Source organism: Lissotriton helveticus, chromosome 1_2, assembly GCF_964261635.1.
Source record: "Lissotriton helveticus chromosome 1_2, aLisHel1.1, whole genome shotgun sequence".
In the NCBI taxonomy this organism is placed as follows: domain Eukaryota; kingdom Metazoa; phylum Chordata; class Amphibia; order Caudata; family Salamandridae; genus Lissotriton; species Lissotriton helveticus.
In genome coordinates this window covers 370,938,773-370,963,461 of record NC_136058.1, presented here as the reverse complement: position 1 = coordinate 370,963,461, position 24,689 = coordinate 370,938,773, and the positions used below count along the sequence as shown (strand labels likewise).

The 24,689-nt window shown below is 47.0% G+C and overlaps 1 protein-coding gene across 1 annotated transcript in view; it reads left to right on the top strand.

Moving 5' to 3' along the window:
- The window catches only part of MPL (MPL proto-oncogene, thrombopoietin receptor), a 285,621-nt gene that overhangs the window by 109,940 nt on the left and 150,992 nt on the right, over window positions 1–24,689 (top strand). Inside the window, exons 3-5 of the mRNA XM_078673533.1 lie at window positions 10,633–10,811; window positions 12,851–13,005; window positions 21,443–21,599. Of these exons, the coding sequence (XP_078529659.1) occupies window positions 10,633–10,811; window positions 12,851–13,005; window positions 21,443–21,599 (491 nt within the window). The remainder of the gene's footprint in view (window positions 1–10,632; window positions 10,812–12,850; window positions 13,006–21,442; window positions 21,600–24,689) is intronic.

Below are 24,689 nucleotides of genomic sequence, written 5' to 3'. Positions count from 1 at the left end.
TATTGTCTTTTAGGGGGTATGCTTCTATCCATCTTGAAAAGGCACAAACAACAACGAGTACGTATTTCAGATTGTTGCACCTCTCCATGTGGATGAAATCTAGCTGCAAAACCTCGAACGGATACGTAGGAGGTGCAAAATGACCAGCTGGAGTTGGGGTTCCCCTACCAGGATTGTATTTCAGACACACCATGCAATTTTTTACCACATTCTCTGCACACTTAGGAATTCCAGCATTTTGCCATACTGGAGCCAACAACTTACAGATCCCTTTCACACTGATATGAGCCATTCCATGAGCCATTGTAACCACTGCAAGCACATACGCATCGGGTAGCAACCATCTCTGATGCTCTGACAATTCAACCCAACAACCATTGGCATCCATTTTACCCGTACTTTCTCTCCACACACTCAACTCTTTCTCTGTAGCTTCAGCTTGAATAGACTTCACACTCTCTATCGTGTCTTCACACATTCCAACATCACCAACCCATCTTGCAGGGCCTGCAACATACATTCGACTCATCACATTCCTTGCTGTTTCTTTTGCGACTTCGTCAGCAAATGCATTTCCACGACCAACATCATCCGTCACCTTCTTGTGTGCACTGCATTTTACAATCGCAACTTGCAACGGCAACGTAAGTGACTCAATAAGCTCATTCACCAACTGACCATGCTGTATTTTAGCTCCATGCGAAGTCAGAAATCCACGTTCTTTCCACAACCGTCCAAAACTGTGAGCCACACCAAATGCATACTGGCTGTCGGTATATATAGTCACTTTCATTCCTTTCGATAACACACATGCTCTCATAAGTGCAATCAACTCTGCTGCTTGAGCTGAATTATGTGGGATGCGTGCAGCTTCAACAATCGTATGCAAAGTCGTGACAGCATATGCTGCAGTTGTGTCACCATTCGGAAGCTTGAAGCATGAACCATCCACCCATAAGGTACCATCACACTTCACAAGAGGAGTGTCCTTCAAATCTATCCTCCCTTTCGTTTCTTCTTCTGTCCTGGGAAAACTATCATGCTGTTCAGAAGTATCTAACTCTGCTACAATCGGCAACAACGTAGCTGGGTTAAGCGTGTTGCATCTTTTTATGTGAACATGACTCGCTAACAGTGTCAACTCGTAACCTGACAACCGAGCACTAGTTAAGTGCTGTGTCTTGGTCCTGTTTAACAACGTGTCAATCAATCAATCAATCAAAGCATTTATATAGCGCACTACTCACCCGGAGGGTCTTAAGGCGCTAGGGGAGGGGGGGTCCGCTACTGCTCGAACAGCCAGGTCTTGAGCTGCTTCCTGAAGGCAAGGTGGTCCTGGGTCAGGCGGAGGTGGGTCGGGAGGGAGTTCCAAGTGTCCACTGCATGTGGAACCATCACAATTAATGTATTATTAATCACTAACCCAGCAGACTGTCGAATAGAAACAGCTGCTGCTGCTGCGGCTCTTAAACAACTCGGCAATGCTTTAGCTACCGGATCCAAAGTCGACGAAAAATACGCGCATGGACGCTGCTTGTCTCCAAACAACTGTGTCAAAACCGACAATGCACAACCCTCTTTCTCATGGACATACAATGTAAAGGGCTTACTGTAGTCGGGGGTACCCAACACAGGAGCCGAACATAATGCATTGCGCAATTCGGAAAACCTTTTCTGACACTCTTCAGACCATGGAATGGGATTCGGTGTATCTTTACAGGTTAATGCTACCAAAGGTTTGGCCAGCAAAGAAAAATTCGGTATCCATTGTCTGCAATATGATGTAATACCCAAGAAAGTACGCACTTCTCTCTGTGTCCTTGGCACACTCAATTTCGCTATTGCCTGAATTCTTTCAGGGGTCAGTTTCCTTCCCTCCTTCGATAAGAGATGACCTAGGTAGGTCACTTCTTGTTGACAATATTGCAATTTGGAAAGGGACACTTTGTGATGTAAATCAGACAGATGACGCAACAAAGACAACGTGGCTTCTTTACAGATCTCTTCAGTATCTGCAGCAATAAGCAAATCATCAAAGTACTGGATAAGGGTAGCGCCATCAAGTAAAACAATCGTATCAAGCTGTGTCTTTAAAGCCTGACTATATATTGATGGACTTTCACAGTAGCCCTGGGGAGCGCGTTTGAAGCGGAAGCTCCGTCCTCCTAAACTGAAGCCAAAAATATCCCTACTCTCCTCGGCAATCGGGATGCTGAAGAAAGCATTCTTCAAGTCAATCACCGAAAACCAAGTGGCAGAAGCTGGAATCATGGTCAATAATGCAGTGATATCAGGAACTACTGGAAATTGTGGCACAACAATCTTATTGACCTCTCTAAGATCAATCACAAACCTGTACACAGGTGGCTGAGAAGGAACAGTACGCTTCAAATCAGGCAGAACAGGACTATTGCAAACGTTACCTCTTGTCTCTTCAATTACATCTTTTTCAATCAAATCGTAAATGATCGCTAGCAACGCTTTTTCACCTTCACTCGAAATCTTGTATTGGGGAATTCGTGGCATTTTAACATTGGCTTTCAATGTCACAACATATGGCGGTATTTCCAAAAGACCCACATCATTAGGACCAGTAGCCCAAAGAGTATCGGGAAGAAATGACAATTCTGTCGGGAGTTTGTCCTTCGACAAATACATTGAGGAAACCACTTTCTTACCTAGTGTAAGTTGTACTCCAGAGGGAGAAGTCGCATACAATCTTTTCAACAGATCCAATCCCAACAAGTTTTCACCACAACCTGTCGTTAGAATAAGGGGCGCTTCGAATTCGCAAGGTCCAACAGAAAGGGACATAGGACTAGAAACTGGGTTCCTAACCGGGGCGCCAGAAAAACCTACTGAGACATTCGTTTTGCCAGACAAAGGTGCGCCAGGGAGTTTAGAGTGCATAATGGAACTCTTTGTAGCACCAGTATCCAACAGAAAAGGCTCTGACACACCTGATGTAATCACCTCAACATAAGGTCCACTCTGATCTACTGGAACTGAAACAACTCCCTCTCTTTGTCTACGGCTGTCCTAGCAATCATTACCTTCCATGCGTTCATCTTCTGCATAGTAGTCATCAGCATTGTACTGAGCCGTCCTACCAGACGCGTTATTCTGCTGATCAAAACTATTCATTGAATTTTGAGGCGGAAGGGAACGTGCGTTCTGGGGGAATTTTCCACGTCCTCTACCTCTAGGCGCTTGTTGAACACCTATACCTCTTACACCAGAAGCACCATTTGTACGCTGTAACAAGATAGGACAACTATACTTGAAATGACCCTCTTCCTTACAATATGAACACTGATTGGGACCTACAGGAACACGTGGTTGAGTATACTCGACTCTTTGCGAGTTCCTCTGAAACTGTTGAGGTTGCTGATAGTTATTCTGACCACCACCACCACGTGGCGGATACGCTTGCTGTAAAAGAACCTTCGTCTTTAACTCTTTAGTTTTCTTCTCTGCTCTATCCTTCTCATCTTTATCTCGATTTTCATAATACTGTGCGGTAGCCAATATCTGTGCTGAAGAAGAAACAGCCCACGAACTCTCTGAATCTTTTAATTTCTTACACAACTCGGGAAGTAAATTGTGTACGAACTTGTCAACGAACAACCGTTGACCACCTTCTGTACTCATATCTTGACCACTGTGGTCGACAAACGTTTCTTCAAACCTGGTGAAGAAATCCGACACTGTTTCATCTTTCTTCTGCTTACACGCAGACAACTTATCCCAATTCACACGCATCGCAGGCATTAGAGTTTTCATGTAATTAATGATCCTACCAGGGAGATCTGCTACTAAAGGCTCGGGTTTAGCACCACCAACTTGTCGGCCATCTACAGCAGTAATATTAGCCCATGAGTCACCTAACTCTTGATCATGATCTGCATGACGAATCTTTCCCCATAGAGGCTGTGGAACAACATTCCCAAACAACATATCGATATCGGCTAAATTCATAATGCAGCGGCCTTGAAAAGGAATCATCTTTATACGCTTCACAGAGCATATTGGACACCGAAAAAACTATCAAAATTTAAAAATGCAGGTGCAAAAAAGTGCCCAAAGTGTGGAGAAGAAAAAGCAGATGATGTTCACATGTTTTGGAACTGCCCACTCCTGGAAAGGTTTTGGGAAGAAGTTGGTAAGACTTTAAGCTCGATCTTCCAAAGGCTACTAAATGTAAGTACAAGTCTTATTATCTTTGGGATTGATAGTCCGGGAGAAGGGCATGAATTAACAGTAAATGAAGCAAATCTACTTTTTGCATTAATGGTAATAGCTAGGAGGGAGATTTGTATTAAGTGGATTGGGCCATTACCTCCAACACATTCAGAATGGATAAATTCAGCCATTAAGATAAACAGACTAGATAGGAGAGGGAAAGTTAACAAGAGATATAAATTCTGGGAAATCATGGAAAACTACCTGACCCCAAATGTAAGGATAGAACATACGGTCCCATGATTAAAGCGAAAGCATTTCCTGGTTTGATGAGTATAATACTCATAGAGTAGCCAAGGTGGCTAGCTCCTCTCCTCCTAAACAACAGAAATGCCAAAATGTAAATGGCTAAAAAGGGCTCCTCTGATACAACAAAACAAGGGAAACTCCCCAATCAAGAAAGACCTAGGGGCAGTGACGGTATAAAAGTACAGAGGCAGAGACCTGATTTTCCATACATACAGAATTTTCGCAATATGAGGATTAAAAAAAAAAAAAAAAAAAAAGCATGAACCTGCAGTCTGCGACAATTCCTTGTAATACCCTGCAGGATTCTTATGGGGATCAGGCAATGTCTGTTTAAGGGCCAAAACTTCAGCTCGCTTCCATGGAACATGTACCCAAACACGCTGAAAATGAGCTGGTACAGCATCAATATGATTAGCGACATCAGCCTGCACTGCTTTCTTCCATACTGGAGGAACTTCTCTCATGGGGTACTGTCTTACCTTCTTCTTAACAGAGGAATCAAACAATGAATGAGAAACGCCTTCACTCCTGAAGGATAACAACGTCGCAACCGCTTTCTCAACATCTGAACCCACAATTGTTCCCTTTGAAAACTCGAACCGTACACGGCTCAACTCGGGCGGATTAGGTTCCAAATCATTATCCTTTAAATCCTCACACAGAAAAACACACATTTTCTCAAAAACATATCTCTGCTTCGGTGCTTCCCACTGATGGAAGACATCCATAACAGACTCTTAGTCATAACCCGTTGAGTCAGTTACCCATTTACGTGCCAAATAATTAAATGTTTCCTTCTCCCTAGAATCAGGCAGTTGACTACGCAACTGTGTACGCTCTGAGGTAGGGGTCGTACTTGTCGCCCCAAAGAAGGGATATAGAAGACTAGTGACCGTGCTGGTCACTCTTTGTCCAACAGAGGGAGAAGTGGATGAAAAGACAAGCGGAAAGGCAGGGTGAGGCAAGGCAGACGCAGAGGCAGTGTCAGGAGGAATACCAGGAGTGGGAGTCGATATAGTAGTTAAAGTTGTAGGAAGTAAAGGCAAAGCAGATGTCAGAGTCGGTGGCCCTTGAGGGGGCTGCACCGGAGGAATAGGAACCACCTGGAGAACAGCTGGTGGCTGTGGAGGAGCAGGAGGGACAACAACCAAAGGTTGTGCAACTAAAGGTTGCGGAGGTGCCGTAGCATTTTGCGCATAGGGGGGTGGTGAACTCAACAAATGCGACATTAGGGGATCTTTTTCAAGTTCTTTTGCTGCATCTTGCTGAAGAGGCGGCAAAACTGGATAGCATTTATCGATTATCATTTTACGTTGCCTGTGCAACTGCTCACTCATCTGTTCCTCTTCGTTATCTTTAAACTGCATAGCAGCTTGCATTATCGAGATACCCCTTTCTCTCTTATTTCTCTTCGCTAATTTAATTTCCTTCTGTTTGGCTTCCTTATGCCATAGGCGGAAAGAGTCAAACGTCGCCGGCCGAGCTTTCTTCTTGAAAAGTTTGACCTCGAGGTTATCTAGTATTTCCGTGTCAAAGCTACCATATTGGGGCCATTTTAAAACACCATCCTTTATGGTGTATCGGATCCATACTTCATTGTATGTGATGGGGCCTACTCCATGTTTCACATATAATTCATAGGTTGGAGTTCCAATCGGAGGATCCGGACACGAGTCCTCCAACCGGGAATCCCTATTACAACCAAAACAAAACAAATTTCCAAGTCTGCTAAGACCAGGCATCTTCGCTCTCTAGTCTAGCTTCAAACTTCAAAGTATTATCGAATACGATATTCTCGTGAATACACAAGTACTTTGGCTTTGGTACTTGCAAGTTCCAAATCAAAGATCCTGAAGGGATACCCAAACTAAGAACCAAACTAAGGACTGGGAGACGCTCCACTTATACTTAACTGAGGTATCGATGACGTCACCAGAAGACTCGTCTATCGTTTCGCTCTACCAAACATCAAGGGTCCAAAACAGGGCGATAGTCAGGGCAGCAGTCTTTCGTAGCCGTCGGGAAGCGGGGAACCTCGCAGCAAAGACTTTCGGACCACGTCGACATGCAGGGGTCGATGAAGTGGCGGCCTTCCTCTAGAATTTTCACACGAAGCTCCTCACGAACCTCTGGCTTGGACCGGTACCGCTGAAATCGCCCCACGTTGGGCGCCAACTGAAGTACTGGGTTTTTCAGAACCGGTACCGAACCGGTAACCCAGCGGTGCCAGGGACAACACCCAAAGACTTTGGGTACTTCCTGTTTCAGACTACAGAAACTCAGAGTCTTCTAGGTGAAGTCAAAGATCGAGTTTATTGGCTGCAACCAAGTAACAGGCGTCCTAGAAGTACAACACGGTGTATATTCTCAGGAGACTGCTCAATCTTACAAAGCCAGCCTTCTCTTTTTATACAAAATATTACGCTTTAGGCAAACATTCTTTAAATTTCAGTTGACCATTCACATGTTTTCACTACAAAGAAAAAGCAGAGTCATGATGACAAGCCCATATTTCAGTTTGTTCAGCCCACAATAAATTATCCGGCAAGGCTCAGTTTTCTCATCAGATATCAACGGACCCCCAATAAAATCGGGCACCTCCTCATCGTAAAGCAAGTCATAAAGTAGGAAACAGGGACAGGTGTGTGCAAGATCAGGCGTGGTTTGTGTGTGATGAAAGGTTTATGACATGTTGTGCCTTGATGCTATCTCGTTCGGCCACTGGGAGAGGAACTGACCGAACAGGTTTGGCCTTGGGCAGTGGAGTCAGCTTGCCCAGGTCACAGGGAAGTCAGAAGAGGTGTACGTGTCCTTCACAAAATGGCTGCCGTACACAAAATGGAAGCCGGGGGTTCAGGACGAAAACTACGATTTCAGAGTGAAATCGTCACTCGAACATGACGAAAATGCTTGTGCATAGTGTACTAGCCATTCTCGGTCTTCTGATATCAAATTCGTCATGCTACGATGATGTTCATAACACGGGTCCAGAATTTTCAGTGCCACAGCTCGCGACCACTCGCGTTGAGAAACTATCCGCTCACGTTGAGAAAGCTGCAGCTCGAGTTAAAATCTACTCGAGCAGCTGAAAGTAAGCAGCACCCGCTTGCGCTTTGCATGGAACTCTGCGAACTCCTCCCAGACTTAGTTTTGAGCAAGTTCAATGTGGACGTGCCGGGTTAATACTATGGCAGTTTGGATATTCACAATTATTGCAAAGCGGTGTTACCGACTAGGTTCGGAGACTGTTGCATGAGCTTGCTTTTCCACTAGAAGTAAGGGGATGCAAAATGTGGTAGCTCCGTATGTGTTTTTATGTAGCTTTTTTCTCCACCCTTCCATTTCCTTACATGTCCGTATAAGTGTCTACTTCATGCATTGTTCTAAGAATGCTGGTATGGAACGCTATCAAAGCGGGTAATAGGCGGTTGGGTTTGTTACAGCAGTATGCTACAGGGTTACCTTTTGTTAAGAAGAATACATTGTGTGCCTACCACTTTGCCTCAGTCATTACTACACTGATATAATCACAGGACAAAGGAGGAAGACACAGGGGGATATCGGAATATTTATGTATTTATGTAGTGTACACATCCTGATCTGGGGTAACCTCTGTTCCTTCCTGTTGTCTAGTATTCACACACACCCTTGCCATAATACCTCTGTACCAACGTATACAATTACACAACTACTCCTCAATGTACTCATGTACCTTTGTCCCATACCAAAGAACTCTACCTTCACACATTATAACACCAACACCTATATGTCTATCCATGCCCTAGATACTTTCCCCAATCATGCACCTCTAAACATAAATTAATACTTCTGTCTCTCTCTATATCCATGTGCCTCATGTCAGAATACCTACAGGTTCTTATTCTATCAAATCTACGCATGTCTGTACTTGAGTAACTTCAACCATGTCTAGCATCCCAATATCTCTATCCATACCTGTAATCTAATACGTCCATCCAAACCATACTACTTCTACAGCTGCATACATTTTAGGAATTCAATCCCTAAATACACCCCAACAACCAAGTACAATTATCACTGCTGATGCAATAGAACTTCTGCCCTTGGCCATAATCTGCAAATAGAATAATTGATGGACAGAATGCAGAACAATGCCATACATTCACCCCAGTACAGAGATCTGGGCCTAAACCCATTGTTTTTTTGCTCACCATGCCAATCCAGTTTGGACCCAGCCATAAGCAAATCAGTCTTCACCCTGCGCCCAATGGGAACAGTGCAGCCCGAACTGCCAGGCCAGTTCCTCCCTGGACTAGAAACAAGCATCCTAGGACCGTTTCGGGGCATCACCCCTCATCAGCCAGGATAGCTTGACTCGAGTGGCATGGAGAGCATGGGACCCACGTCTGGGCACACCCGTCCCACTCGGGGTGACAAATGCAAAAAGAACAATTGATGGACAGAATACAGAACAATTTCATACATTCACCCCAGTAAAGAGATCTGGGCCTAGATCCATCTGTTTTTTTGGTTACCATGCCATTCCAGTTTAGACCCAGCCATATGCAAATCAGTCTTGACCCTGCGCCCAATGGGAACAGTCCAGCCAGAACTGCCAGGCAAGGTCCATAAATTGTGTGTCTTTTGCTTCCTCGCCCTAAGTGCGGCGGGTATGCCCAAACGTGGGTCCCGGGATCACTGTGACACTGAATTCAAGCTATCCTGGCTGATGAAGGGTGAAACCCCGAAATCTGCCTTAGGATGCTTGGTTCTAGTCCAAGGAGGACTTGGCTTGGCAGTTCGGGCTGGACTGTTCCCATGAGGCACAGGGTCAAGACTGATTTGCATATTGCCAGGTCTAAACTGCGGTGGCATGGTGAGCAAAAGAATGGTGGATTTAACCCAGATCTCTTGACTGGGGGTCAATGTTTTGGTTTGTTCTGCATTCTGTCGATCAATTGTGTGTCTTTGGCTACAATCTAACACTTCTACCTCTGCCTACAATCTACCTATGTCCTACCCATACCTATGCCTCTACTCCTATGTATACCCTAGTATGTGATCCCGCATTTTACCTTACTGCCTTTAACCAGACCCCTATCCTTCAACCCTTCCTCTTTGCTGACCGTTGCACCTAGAGACCAGCGTATACACTAGTATTTCAAGCTATAACCAGGGCCACTGGACTTATGAACAGGGGAGGACTAGATTGTGTGGTAGGGATGACTAGAATATGCAGCAATAGAATTCAAATTATGCTGCGTAATGCAGCACATTTTGATATAGTTTTACTTTGTTATTTTTACTCATGTTAACACTGTATGGGAGAAGGTTTAACCTCATTAGTAACAATTTCAGACCCAAACACATCAATAGGCAATTGAAAGGTGACCGGTCATTGTTTGCGAAGGGCCAATACATAATTATGCAGAAACTCCATGGCCGCAGGATCGCATAACTCTAGTGCCCTGGCTATACCCTAGTGCTTTCGCTCCTGCCTACAGAACAGGGCCTCTAACGGTGCCTTAATCTAGTCCCTCCACTCTGCTGCAGCATAGAAACTGGTCCTCATAGTCCTGCCTAGAGATTGTTAGCTTCATCTCTTGCTCATCCTCGAGCCTCTTTCAATCAATCAATCAATCAGTTGACTTGTAGAGCACAACTTGTCATCCGTGAGGGTATCCAGGCGATGGCAGGGTCCAGGGTCTTGGTTGAAGAGCCAAGTTTTCAGAGTCCTACGGAGCTCCTGTGGAGCAGGGGAGGCCCTGAGGTGCTGGGGGAGGCCGTTCCATGCGTTGCCCGTGAGGTAGGAGGAGCGTCCTCCTGCAGAGTGAGATGTTTAGAGGTTTTGTGGAATCTCAGGCGGTGGTTGATGTAGGCGAGTCTGGAGTTGTGCAGGACCTCGAGCGCGTGGGTGAGGAGCTTGAAGTTGCATCTCTTCTGAACCAGGAGCCAGGGAGGTTTTTGGAAGTGGAGGTGATGTGGGCGTAGCGAGGGAGATCCAGGATGAGTCTAAAATCTGAAAGAAACAGAGTGATCTCCTCAAAGATGGGAAGAGGCTGGGATCAAGCCTCGTAGGCCACTGTTGGACATGCTCGAGGGGTGAGCAGAGCATTGAGTGGTTTGTACTTGCGAAGGCTGATCAATCTTCTTCCATTGCAGAGATGATGAGGCCACGCAGTGTCCAATCACAGTGGAGGATCTTGGCTCAGGAAGCTCTCGCTACATCTGCAGCTTCCCCGAGGAGGACGTACGACTCTTCATAAAGATGTACATTAAAGTGGTGGATGTGAGGACCAATGAAACGAGATATAAACAGGAGGTGGAGGTGGAGAACGTGGGTGAGGCACAATAATTGAATGTGATATATGGATCTGACATCCTCAGGTAGACCTAATGTACCTGTAGGTTCCGTATAAAGTGTGATTGACTTCACTGCAACTAAGAGGCGATTGATCCTTCTAACTAGGGGCATGGGAAGCAAGCTTCAGAACCCTTACCACTCGTACACAAAACCTCTTTTTCAAAATAAAGTTAAGACACACAGTTTTACAGAGTTTACAGAACTTTGCAGACTTCTCAATGTACAACCAAGTATGACGTATGACAAGCATTCACACACCATGGTGTAACAACACGGTCGTTACAACGACCCCTTGTTACAGCGCAAAGCCATTACATGGCAAGTCAATAGATCAACTTGCACTAGATGGCGCTCCAACATTAGGAATAGTATAAATTACTATTCCAACTCCACCCTGCGCAACAGTAGGGAAGGTGTTGGAGCGCCATCTAGTGCAAGTCGATCTATTGACTTGCGATGTAATGGCTTCGCGCTGTAACAAGGGGTCGTTGTAACAACCGTGTTGTTACAGAACGCGATTTAGGAACTGAGTTGTTAAGGTTGTTTCCCGCAGCACACATGCAAAGTTAAAAAAGTGCAGTCTTTTAAAAGTTGTTCTGCTGGTTTGCCTGCCTTGAGGAGATGTAAACGTTGGGCCTAATTTGGGTCACCTAATGTTAGTCGATAGGGATTTGCATCAAAACCCATGGGTGGTTGCATTGGAATACCCATGTTCTACTCAAGGACCCCCCCATAAATGCAAAGCAGCGCAAAGTAACGCATAACACTCCATTGTGTTTCTTTTGGTAACTTACTAACACAAATCATGCTTTACGTTAGTAAATCCCACCACAAAATTTTGCACTGGGTTTTCGCCAATTTTGTGATGCAAACCCAGTGAAAAGTATTACGAGAACTGGGCCAATAATTGGAATTTTCACTCTCACAACTTGGAACAGTGTCCTACTCATGTGGTCCTAATAGCTCCATCCAAATCTTAAAATAAATATCTAAATAAAAACCATGGCATCTTTAAAAGAAAGATTGTGCTGGAAGGGTCCATATTTTAAATAAAATGTCACATCCATGGAAAGGCTAATTTTGAAATTCTATGCAACCAATGTTATTTGGTAATGTCCAAATGATCCCTTCACTTCATTTGGAGTTTTTGGCCATGAGAACTCTTCATGCTGGGATTGTTAACCCCATGTTAATAAGGCCAAATGGAAAGCACAGTCTGAGTGAAAAGCGCTGTTAGCTATGGAGCCAAGGTTAGCTGAAGGTCAAATACAAGAAACAGGGCTACTTTGCAGATATATTACTTCCTTTTTAGTAAAGAGAGCCCGAGTCATAGAGTCCTGTTATGTTCCCTTGCCTACTCAGAATGGTTAACTTCATATCTCTGTCCAACGTCTCTGTGGATAAGTTAACTAACCGAGTCAACTTGCCGCTAATCCTGGTGTGCATCTTCGCACCTGGGAGAAGTCAAACTCAAGGAACTGCTCATCAGCCAAAGCGATAGGTAGGAAGCTTGTAAAAATGTTATGTGGTTGAAGAATGGGTGCAAAACCTGGGGCGTGTAATGCCATGTGGATTTTTAGAGTGTGTAGTAACAGTTCAATTAATCAAGCGTTCAGCACGACTACTCACCCGTAAGGGTCTCAAGGCGCTGGGGGGTCACAGGTTCCAGTCCATCTAGGAGGGGGTCTGTTGAAGAGCCAGGTATCGAGGTGGAGCGGAAGGTTGTTCCAGGCTCTGGCCACGCGGAAGGAGAAGGAGCGGCCTGCCGATCTGGTCTTTCTGGTGCGGGGGACCACGGCGTAGGAGAGTTGGGCTTATCTTAGGGTCCTTTGGGGTGCATGGAATTTGAGTCGGCTGATCAGGTACATATTGAAGTTAATATTGAATATTGAAGTTCCCCAGAAACATCCTTTGAATTTTCATCAAGTTTGGTTTCTCTTCCAGCCCCAATCTCTTACGTGGCTTGAGAGAAGACCAGCCTACCTTGTACTCACCTCCCACTCACATCTCTTACAGGTTTAATTGACCCACCGAAGAATGTTTCTGCCGTCTGGACTGGGCGGCAGGGGCAGATCCGGGTGCGCTGGGAGCTTCCCCCTGATGAATACAGTAATTTCTATAACTTTGAGGTTCAGTACAGCCCCACAAGCTCTTCGGAGACCCCACAAATGGTAAGGCAAGTGTGCAGTGCTTTGGTGCAGTGCCAACAAACCTTCAGAACCTTAACACATGGGAGGGTAGCGGTGCATGAAGATCCTAGATGGGGCACCACAAACTGGTCTGCGTGGGGGGTGCTTGTTATAATTGACTTATGTATTTACTTGCTCTAGCTGTGTCTTTCCTGTTGCTCAGCTAGTATGAGTGTTAGAATGCCTGATGACCTCATGGAAAGTTTGGTGCCTGGCTTGAGTGTAGAGTGTCAGTTGATGGCTGACAGGCTGAGCGACAGGGAGGTCACTCCTGGTGGGGTTTTATTCCATCTACTTTACTTACTTTAATGACCTTAACCTGGAACTAAGCTTTAATAAATACAACCTATTTTATACACCTGGCTCCGAGGACTTTATATTTACCACAGTGCTGTATCAACGCGAGTTTTAAGATATCCACATAAGTTGAAGGGTGATTCAAAATGCCCCTCGAATGCCTAAGGTTGCAATTCAACCTCAAGATTTTAGATGAAGCCTGCCACATGTGTAGCTGCCAACTGGCCCCATTCCCGAAGGTGACTTTAAACCCAGTCTCCATTTTTCAGCCAACAGCACTGAGCATGGGGGGATGGGTCATTTCATTTTTTTAAATTATATATACAGATCTACAAGTCCAAGCACTGTGAGCAATTTAGGCTTAAATAGCAGTACTGTCTGAAAATCTGCCTCAATGTCATGGCCAGTAGAAAGATATGCATAACGTTTAATTGCATTTCTTTTCCATCCCCCTGCACAAAAAGATGCTGAGACCATATGTCAATTTCTGATGAAAAAAATAGAGACATCTGCTCAAATGCTCAACTGGGAGAAATTGACGCCAAACAACACATCCAATCACCTCTAACAACCAGCTGGTTACCTGGATAACTGGCTACTGACTCTTCCAGCACGTTTTCCAATCCCACAAAAACATCTGTTTTGCCAGACATGGTGACCATAATGAATTTAACAAAATCAAGCCACTTACAGTGCTTACCCATTTCTACCAACGATGCACCCCACTACTAGAGATGTGTTTCACCCAAAATGTACATTTGCTTCTCTACACATTTTAGGTTCCAGAAGATACATCACTCATCAGTCGTGCCACCACTGGGAGAAAGAAAATGGGAACATTATCACACTTTGGTTGTTTGTCTGCTATGTAGGCCACCTTAAGACTACCTCCCATAGCTGCAAGGAAACAGAAGGGGAGAGAAGATGCAAGGAAAAGGTGTCTATCTGGCATGTTGGGCGCTTTGAGTTAGGCGTCTGCTGCTCAAGGGCTGATTCAAGGGCCACTGGAACACATGTCCTCCCAAGTCAGAATTCACACCAGAATCTCACAATTCATGGAGCAGCCAGGTCATGTAAATGCACCCATCCCTCGCCTCCGAGATGATGTCCTTCACTACAGAACTTGACTCCTCAGCTTCACAATTGTAGTAGAGAGATCCCTCTCTCGCTGCTCAGATCAATTAATAAATAACAGTGGCGTTGGAGGAAGCAGCCACATCAGGTGTAGGAACTATGTGCCTTATTACGATGGCAGTTGGACCGCACATTGACAGGCTGTCAGTGGCAGTCTGACCACTGACAGCCCTTCGGTCCAACTGTTAGATTACAATGCGGCGAGTCGGAGCCGCAGCTGTTGGAGGCAAGACCGGCATCTCTGCCAGGATCAGTGATCCTCATGGGGTGGTGGTTAGAATCATATTCCCAAATAGGGGCGGTGTCGAAGCAGGCACCGCCGTCAGGATTACGATATCCCTTTCCAACAGCCTTTTCATCTCGGAAGACCTCCAATAAAACGCTATTGGAAACAAAATGTGGGGATCCCAAACAAGGCCCCTGTCCGTCTTGGGCCACTGTAAAGTGGCCCTGGATGCACATGGAATGCTCCCACTCACTTCCATCCACTATGTACCATGCACAACATGGTGCTTGGCACATGGTGCATGGGTGTGCTGGAGGTGCTCCATACCACAGCGGCCTGGGCTGAGGTCCTTTTTCTTGGCCGCAGCATAAGCTGCTGTGGTATAGAGCACTTTCTGACTGCCAGCACAGAGGTGAAATAATAATGCAGTGGTTAGAACGCTGCAATGCTTGTCAGGTGGTCTCCTGACTGCTGCGATTGCGGTCGGCGGTCCAACCGACCACCATCGTAATAACGCCCTATGTCTTTTTTATTTTTATTTTTTTATTTATTTTTTTATTTTACAACAATTATCTTACACAGCCATTGCCTACAACCGGGAGGCCGGCAGCGGATAGGTCACCAGTCAGGAGCTCCCACGGCCTCAAGTTACACAGCCTTGTAGCCGACAGCCCGGGGGCCCGGCGGCGAGTTATGCACATAAATTCCAGGAGCTGATAACATATATTGCAAGGCTGAGAGAATCAAAACTTCCCTATTGGGTGAGCAGATGGACCTCGTCCATACTCCCAGGGTGCAACCCTGTACCATACCTATATGGCTGTAAACGCCCTGCAGGATGTGAATCGAATTAGAAGAACAAACCCCCAACAACCCCCCACCCCCCATCCTATGCACACATCTGGCCCCTTTCCTGGTCTCCTAAGATTGGATGGGCCCGATTCACAGAATGAACTTAAGACAAATTCCTAAACTTACTACCATTTTCGTATTCACAGAAGGCACTTACTCATTTTGGTATTCACAGAACACACTTACTCATTTCGGCTATTCACAGAAGTTAGGAGTCCTAACTTTAGGACTCTTAAATGCCTTCTGTGAATACCGAAAGTCTTAAAATTAGAACTTTTCTCAATTTAGTAATAGAAAAGTTAGGACTCCTAACTTTAGAACTCCTAAATGCCTTCTGTGAATACCGAAAGTCTTAAAATTAGTACTGTACTGACTATTGTGTCCATTGTAGCGGATATTCCATGTCAAACTGGCGTGTCGCTGGGGTCAGGGGGAAAGCAACCGACTTTGCCCAGTTGATTTTCAGACCTGAGAGTGCCCCGAAGCGTACAACCTCTCTGAGTACCGATGTTAGATTAACCTCTGGTTCACGCACGTATAGCAGAGTGTCATCCGCATACGTTGATATTATGATCTTATACGCTGGGAAGTTAACACCTTCGTTGCTGTGATACTCTCGCAATGCACACGCCAGCGGTTCAGCCACAAGCGCATAAAGCAGCGGCGAGAGCGGACAGCCCTGTCTAGTTCCTCTGCAGATCGGGAAGGGGTCAGACACAAGGTCGCCCATGCGAAGTCGAGCCGTTGGCTGGTGATATAAAGCACCTATCATTTGGAGGAATGGCTCACCTAGGCCTAGTCTCCGCAACACTCGCACCATGAATGGCCACTGAACGGAGTCGAAGGCGTTCTCCATGTCAAGAAATACCGCTATTGCTTTTGTATCTTGCCTGACATGTTGGATAGTGCCCAGCACCGTTCGAATATTATAGGTGAGATTTCTGCTCAGGATAAACCCCGCCTGCTCCGGGGCTACAAGCCGTGGCGCAAGCAACGCAAGGCGGGTCGCCAACACCTTCGAATACAGCTTCGCATCAACATTGAGGAGCGATAGAGGCCTGTACGAGCTGCAATCATTGCGGGGTTTGCCGGGTTTGAGTATGGTGACTATTAGCGCCTCCCTCATGGATTGTGGCATGCTCCTCTCCACACAAACATCATCAAATAGTGTGGACAAGTGCGGGATCAATTTGTCCTGAAACGCTTTGTAAAACCCCACCGTGAGCCCGTCTGTTCCGGGGGCACTACCTGAGCGCATACTCGACAGCGCGTCTATGGTTTCATCTTTGCTGATGGGTTGCATTAAGAATTCACGGTGCGTGTTCGTGAGCATGGGTACGTTTATATGCTCCACGTAATCTGCTATTTCGTCTGTGCAGCCTCCAGAACCAGAGGAGTACAGATCCGAGTAGTAATTCCTGAACTCCTGCGCAATCTCATCCTCATCCGTGACCATTCCGTCCGTAGCAGTTTTTAGCTCAGAGATATGCGCCTTCTCTCTAGATCCTTCCAATATCCTAGCCAGAAGCGAACTCAGCCGTTACCCCTCACCATAAGTCCGAGCTGTCGCATATTTCCCCATGTGCTGGACTTCCCTGTCTGCCTCCTCGTTATACTCTGCCACCAGTCTTTTTATATCTTCTGCTATTGCATTGGTAGGACTTGCCTGTTGGCTCCTTTCTAGTCCGGCTAGCTGTTTTTCTAAGTGCGGTAATCTCTGGCGAATAGATTTAAGGACACTTGAGTGTTTAGACATAGCTACACCTCTAATAAAGACCTTAAATGCCTCCCAAACGGAAGCTATCAACTGAGCCTAAATTGGTCTCGAAGAAGACATCAATCTCTTCTGCTAGTTCCCCCCGGAAGTGTTCGTCCAGCAACAAGTATGGGGGAAAGCGCCATGTAAATGGCGGGATCTTCTTAGCTGGCGTCTCCAGCACTAGTAGTAACGGTGAGTGGTCTGAAAGAGTACGCAGCAGTACTGTGCAAGCCTTGATACGCCCGATATCAAGGAAGACGCAAGCCAGTAGTCTATTCTGGTGTGTATATTGTGGTATGCGGAATAATGTGTGTACCCCCCTGCTCTGCGTGTCTGTGTCTCCATACATCCTCCAAGCCTAAAGTTAGAAGCTCTGTCTGGAGCGCTAATGCTACCGCAGAAGTTCTGCGTGGTGGGCCCGCTGATCTGTCTAACGTCGGATTAAGTACCAGGTTGAGGTCACCTCCCCAGAGCACCTGCGTCATTGGGTAAGTGCGGGAAATTTGAGCTAGGTTGCTATAAAAGGACGGTGAGCCGTAATTTGGGCCATAAACATTAATGACAATGAGATCGTGTCCCTTCCCAGTGCATCTGCACAGCACAAAGCGGCCTTCGGGGTCTGCTTGGAGCAGCGACAGTGTAAGCTTCGATCTAGGGTTAACCCACGTTAGGACCCCCCTGGAGTGTGTCGTAAACCCAGCAGCTGGGCTGTTGCCCGATAGGCTTCTGCCAAGGAACATTCTGCTTGTGAGTGGCAGATGCGTTTCCTGCAAGAGCGCTAAATTTACCTTTTGACGCTTAAGTAACTTAAAACCTTCCTAAGCTTACGGTGATCATTTAATCCCCTTACATTCCATGTGAGGGCCCTGAGCACCTCAGTCTCTGTTTTAATTAGACCTTGACTCGTACTAGTCATCTCTGCAAGTTTCCTGTCGTTCTTAAGGCAGCTCCTGTCTCGAACCCCTCGTGCGCAGTGTGTGCATGCGGTGTCCCAAAACCATCCCCCCTACTTCTGCGCAGGAAAACATAAACATGTTTGAACATCTCCTCCCCCAACCCACAGCAGACCACCCCCAACCTGGCCTTGCAGTGCCCCGTCCCTCCCCTCCCACCCCTTCCCTTAACTCTCAACATGGACAATGTGAACTTCGGTGTGCTTGAGCGCGGAGGCCAAGGTCGCCTGGCAGCCTAGTAACTCTAGTTACACACCTGTCTTTTGGCAAGCCCCTGCCCCGCTACCGCCATGCCCTACGGTAGACTGCATTAGAGCAATAGTGCCTTTTTGGTATCATATTTTCTGCACAAAGAGCGTTGTCCCCAGTCCCCCCACCAAAACACCGCCCACATCATCAGACAACCACAGAATGGCCAGCCATGGTAAATTAAGCTTCCCGGTGTGGTTTCCAAGTCGCCTGGGCCTCCATCACCTCCCCCAGGCCCCTATTCCATGTCCTGAGCGGCAGTAAAGCAAATGTCTAATCTCAATCTTTACTGGCAGCAGCCCCCGTCAGGTCGCTCAGAGTGGCAGTTACACATGGAAACGACCAGTCGTCGCTGGCTAGCCTCACCATACTGTTCGGGTTTCATGGTCAGTCCTGATCCTCCAGGTGGCTGCTGTCTTCCCCGTCTTCCTGCATCCCAGTGTTGCCGCTAGTCTGTTCCCTTGACCAGCGTTTCAGCGCCTGATGTAGGGCCTGCGGGACCGTGAATATGTGCGAGTGGCCCTGCCGGTTCACCCGCAGTTTAGCCGGATACAGCATCGCGTAGTCCAGCCCTAGCTCTCTGAACCGCTGCTTATGGGAATAAAGTGTTTACGCGCCTCCTGCACCTTGGCAATGAAGTCTGGGTATAGCGATATCACCGACCCCTCGTATTGGAGTGATGTTTTAGCCCTGGTCAGCCTAAGGGCAGTATCTCTATCTCGATAATTCAGCAGTTTGGCGATGATGGGGCGAGGCGGAGCCCCGGGACACGGTAGCGGGCCCAACGAGCGATGCGCCCGCTCAACTACAAACATCGTAGGGAATACCCCCTCCCCCCAAGAGTGTGGTGAGGAGCTTCTCCACAAAGACCTCCATAGTGCCTGTTTGTGTGGTTTCCGGTAGGCCCGTAATACGTAAGTTGCAGCGACGTGAGCGGCCTTCTAAATCTTCCGTCTTTTCTTGCAGCGTTTGCATTATCTTCTCCAGTTTCTTATGACCCGAATCTAACTCCGTCTGGGCTTCTTCCACTTCCGTCATTCTTCTCTCCGCCATGTCGTGCCTCTCAGCGTGTTTATCTAGGCGCTCCGCCATGCGGTCCATCCTGTACGTGAGTGCATCTATCTTGGAGCCCAGCGAGGACATGCTAGTCTGCAGTCTCTTTTCCATGGACACCAGCATATTCTTGATGTCTAGCCCCGCTGCTTGATCGTCCTCAGGTCTTGTGGGCACTCTTTCCTCTGTGGGGGCCCCTTGGGACTGCGATCTCCTCTGCGCAAAGGGCAGTTTACTTTGAGTTTTGTCGGCTTTCACTATCTTGGGGATTCGTCTTCAGCCCAAAACTGTAATACACTTCTACGATTCAGCACTAGGGGAAGGAGCCAAACGTCAAGGTCTATGCCTCACTCCTTGTCAGCTCCGTAGTACCAGACCAAGGCCGTCTGTTCGTCTCAGCCTCCAGGCTCGGGAAGCCTCTATGCGTCTCTGCAGGCAGTTTGCGGTGTCTGGATATCTATGTTGCGTCGCGGGGCGCACTCCGCGTCGTCCAGGCACTGTTTCCTCTCCAGGCGCTACCCGTCTATCCGTGGGGCTGTCCCTCTACGCGTCCCAGTCACTGTGTACCCCTTTGCTGAAAGGGCACCCCAATACTGTGTCGACCTCGCTGCTCGCTCTGCGTCTGGGAGACGTTAATCTGTGCGAAGGCGAGTAGCCCTAGGCTGTTGGCGATCAATCCTGCAAGGGGGACCCCGCTTCGCTGGCCGCTAGTATTGAGGTTGGAAGATGCCCTTTTTTTAAGGGTAGGCTGCGTCTCCTCGGGCGTCCCCCAGTGGAAATGCTATTCTCCCCCAGTCCTCCTCTGCTGCTCGTGCTACTGTGCCTGGGTTGCCGTGCCCGTGGTGAAAGACAAGGGCCCCCGGGTCCGGGCGCCGTGCTGTTGAAAAGTAAGTGGTGAGGGTGAGTAGCGGACTCCGCGACAATGGACCTGTGGCCCCGGGCCTCTGTGTCAACGGCCGCCGTGTGCTTGGTGTCTCTTGGGCGGGAATGTGGCCGTTAGCTCTCCGCCTCCGGTCCTGTGCCAGTCAGAAGCTCCTCCCGCGTGTCCCCCGCAGTGTAAGGGCCGGGCTCGGCAGATCAAAGGCCAGGTGGGGAGTCAGGGGGGGGGAGCAGCTCCGCTCCGGTGCAGAGACCCACCTCCTCACTTGGCAGTCCGGGCGTGAAGTCCGCCGCAGGGGTACCGGGCCTCTCCACGGAGCACTGTGGCTCGCGGCTTTCCGGCCCTCCGGTGCGTGGTCCGCCTAACTGGATCGCTCGGTTCTGGGGCAGCCGAGACTCCGGGGCAAGGGCAACACCAGTCGCCCCAGTATACACCCGTCTCGGGGGAGGCGAAGGGCTCGCAATCTGGTGGCTCTAATGTAGGATAATGGCAGGATAGTTGGTTATGCACGACGGAGCTGTGGGCTCAGGCGGCCATCAAGGTTGCCGGCAAGCTCAGTCCCCCGATATAACGCCCTATGTCTTACGAGAAGTGCACACACTGCATATATGGTGGACTGGTAAAGTCATCGCAATCAATAATCTAATATTTATCGTGAATGTTATGTGGTGGTGGAGCCTGAGTGAGGAGGAAATGAGCACTAAGTAGGTTTTAAAGATTTTTTTCAGAATTATCTACATTCTGTTTTTCTGTACCTCTATGTTTGTGTGTGTGTGTGTGTGTGTGTGGGATATGACGGATGTCAACATTCTGATGATTGCACTGTGGAGGGTGAGCAGGAATTTTTGGGAATTGAATAGTATAACTTTAAAGTAGAGTTGGTTGTCAGGAGGGAGGGCAATCCTGGTTACTCCTGCCTTATAATAAAGTTCTAAGCTCGCTCATCTCCCTTCTGCTCTCTTCCCCTTCACCGTTTTAGGGGCGCTTATACCTGTTCTCTCATGTTGTTTTTTCAGAGAGAAGTTGAAGGTGCTGTAACCTACGACCTCTCTGACCTTCAACCCGGAGTAGCCTATGACATCCGCGTCTGCACAAAGCCCAACGGGGAGTCAATGAAGGGATTCTGGGGTCCATGGTCCGAGGTGGTATCCATGGTGACACCGCACAATGCAGGTATCTATGGATGTTTGGAAGGATTTATGCATAAAGGATCTTTTTCACAATGTTCTACTTGTAGTACATTTTGTAATGTTATATTTACACATTTTCTATACTTTAAATGTCATACAGAAAGAACCTTATTATTTTATGATTAAACAGGCCATCTTCATCCTGCCCTTCTGCGTGAGCACATTGGAGTCACAGTACTTCTCCCAGGACTGATGGACTGATGGAATAGTAGTGTCAGGCAGAGAGCTTACTGTAGAACCAGCTGTCCACCCATGGGACACTAGCTGTATTTTAAATGACTACAGATTAGGGTGTGGCCCCACCACAGGATAAAATAGACCTTTACTACCATAGACAATGGCCTAAATCTAGTGGCAGCGAATATACCAGGGCAACAGTGCTCACATACTTATAATCATTAGATTTCTTTTTACTTTATCTGTTTATATATAGAAATAACTTTCAGTAAAAACACGAACACAGCACATACATTTATTCAAACATTGCATAATAAGGTAATAATAATAATAATAAAGTGATTTATAAAGTGCCTGGTTACTTCTGACTAAGTGCCCCAGCACTAAGGTCTCAAACTCTTGACCGGTAGAGCATACTGAAAAAGAGCACAATCAAGCCGACCTAAACAACCAACTTTTTTTAGACTTTTTAAGATCACAAAGCACTTGCCCGGTAAAGTTGTAATCTGGCTGATAAAGGTGAGCTAAGCCCAGGACCAAATGCCTAGGTTCTTGCCCTCAGGCTTTGGAACAGGTAGCGGTCCAAGCGAATCTGGCCACCAGGCAGAGGGCCAAATTGAAGACTGCTTGCCCAGGACGAGGACCGCTGTTTTTCCAGCATTTAGTTTGAGACAATTGAGCTCCATCCACTGGGCGACCTCCGATAGACACGTTCTTAGCAAAGCAGTCACATTAACTTCTTTTTGTGACAGGGTGATAATCAGCTGTGTATCATCAGTGCACGGTATGATATTAAAGCCGTAACGCTTGATGATAGGTGCATATATAGATTGAATAAAGTAGGGCTCAAAGAGGAGCCCTCAGGCACCCTCTGCAGCAGACCCGAGGTTGAGAAGGTCTTGATGCCACCTGAAAGGTGCAATTTGTAAGAAAGAATCTAATCACTTAAAACCTTGTAACCAACACCGCAGCTCCACACTCATTCCAGTAAAAGGTTATGGGAAACGGTGTCGAAGGCCACGCTGAGATCTAGCAGCAGCAAAGCTGGAGCATCAGTCTCAGAAGCAAGCAGTAAGGCGGACTCCGTACTCTGCAAGGGGCAGAAGCCCGACTGGGTCCTGTGGAAAAGCTCCTTTGCCTCAATAAAGGTCGAAAGCCGCTGGTTTACGTATTTCTCAGCGACCTTAGGAAAACACGGGCAGGGATGTGGTTTTGTTTAGCATAGGGATTAGAGTCGCGAAGGGTTGGAGTTGAAGTTGTGAGAGTTAGGATCACGCTAAAGGTGAAGAACAAGGTTCGGTTTAATTTAGGATTTTGTTTCAAACAGAAATGAAAAGAGAATGAGGATGCAAGGAGCGGAATTAAATTAGGTCGAACTTTGGGGTTCAAAGCAGTTGATCTTTGGAAAAACTTAGGACTTGTCCTGGAAAGGCCACATGACTCATAAGACACCTGACAACAGCATAATGGAGCTTAGTTTAAGTTGTTTAAATAACTGTTAAAAAGATGTGGAATGAGTACATAGCTCCACCAAATACCCAAATGTGTTAAACTCTTAGGGCCTGGTTATGATGGCGGTCGAATGAGCATTCGACCTCCATCATCGCAGCCAGGCGATCTTTTGACAATGAGTTGGCGGTCCATTTCTGCCCTATTATGATAGGACCGCCGTGCAAGTGGTCGGAAAGTGCCTATTTCTACTGCGGCTTGTGCTACGGCCCAGGAAAAGGGCCACAACACAAGCTGTAGTCGTAAAAGGCACTTAGTGCATATTCATGCACCGTGTTCCAGGCACCATGTGGTGCCTGGCACACAATGCATGGATGTGTGGAGGAGCACCACATGGGCCCAGGCCACTTAGCAGTGGCCTACTAGGGGCGCGGGACCTGCTTGGGGCTCCCAAAGTCCCTTTTCAGCTGTCTTTCAAATCAGTTCTGTTGATGTTAAATCTTTCTCCTGGAAATGTACACCTCTCATGGGGTTACATTTCCAGGACCAGGTGTGGGTAATAGGTAGTGGCAATGGAACAGAGCCAGGAGAGAAATACCTTGTAGTGGTTAAGTGTCAGGGTCAGAGACTATAATCTTTTTTACACTCTTCAGCTCCTGTCAGGGTAAAAGGGGGACGGGGGATTGCCAAGGGCGACAAGTAACCATCAATGTGACAGCAGAATCTAGATTTGATGTGTGGCTGGTGATTTGTCCTCCACACTGTAAATAAGGCCAATAAACATCACTTCCTCCCAGCCAGGTAATTGTTCCTATTGTCCTGCTTGCTTGCATGTGGACCCCATGTCTAGTTATGCCACTGAGCACATGCTGAGACGAGGCATCTTGGGGCACCCAGAGGTCCCCTGGAACGCTCCTGCAGTGGCAGAAGAATGTACATTTGTTCTATGGGCTCCAAAATATGGACCTTTCTTCCCCCCTATGAATGAAGAGAAGCCATCACTACAGAATGTTAGGAAAGCTGTCCATACCTTTCTTGAGATCAATTTCTCGTGCACCTTGTCTTCATTTGATATGCTTTTATTGAGTTATTTATTGTATTCCTTGGGCGCCAATTTGTTTGGTAGCACCTCCCTTACAGATATATACATGAAGAAATGGATTGCCTCATCAGAACTATTTTTAATACTTTGATTTTTCAAAATGTTTGCTTGTAGGAACTCTATTGTTTGGTAAACTACTGGCATGGCAGACCTAGTGTCACATCTGTCATTTCTGGAGGTTGATCCCCAAAGTGGTGTCTGTTATCATGAATCATGTAACTACTGTGCACCATGCACCATGCACTAAGCAGTGTCTGAGGGAAATTTTAAAAATACTTTTTTGTTTAGGCACCACCATGGTTTCAATTTTCTGTCCCGGACACAATGTCCGTCAGTGTTAATGGC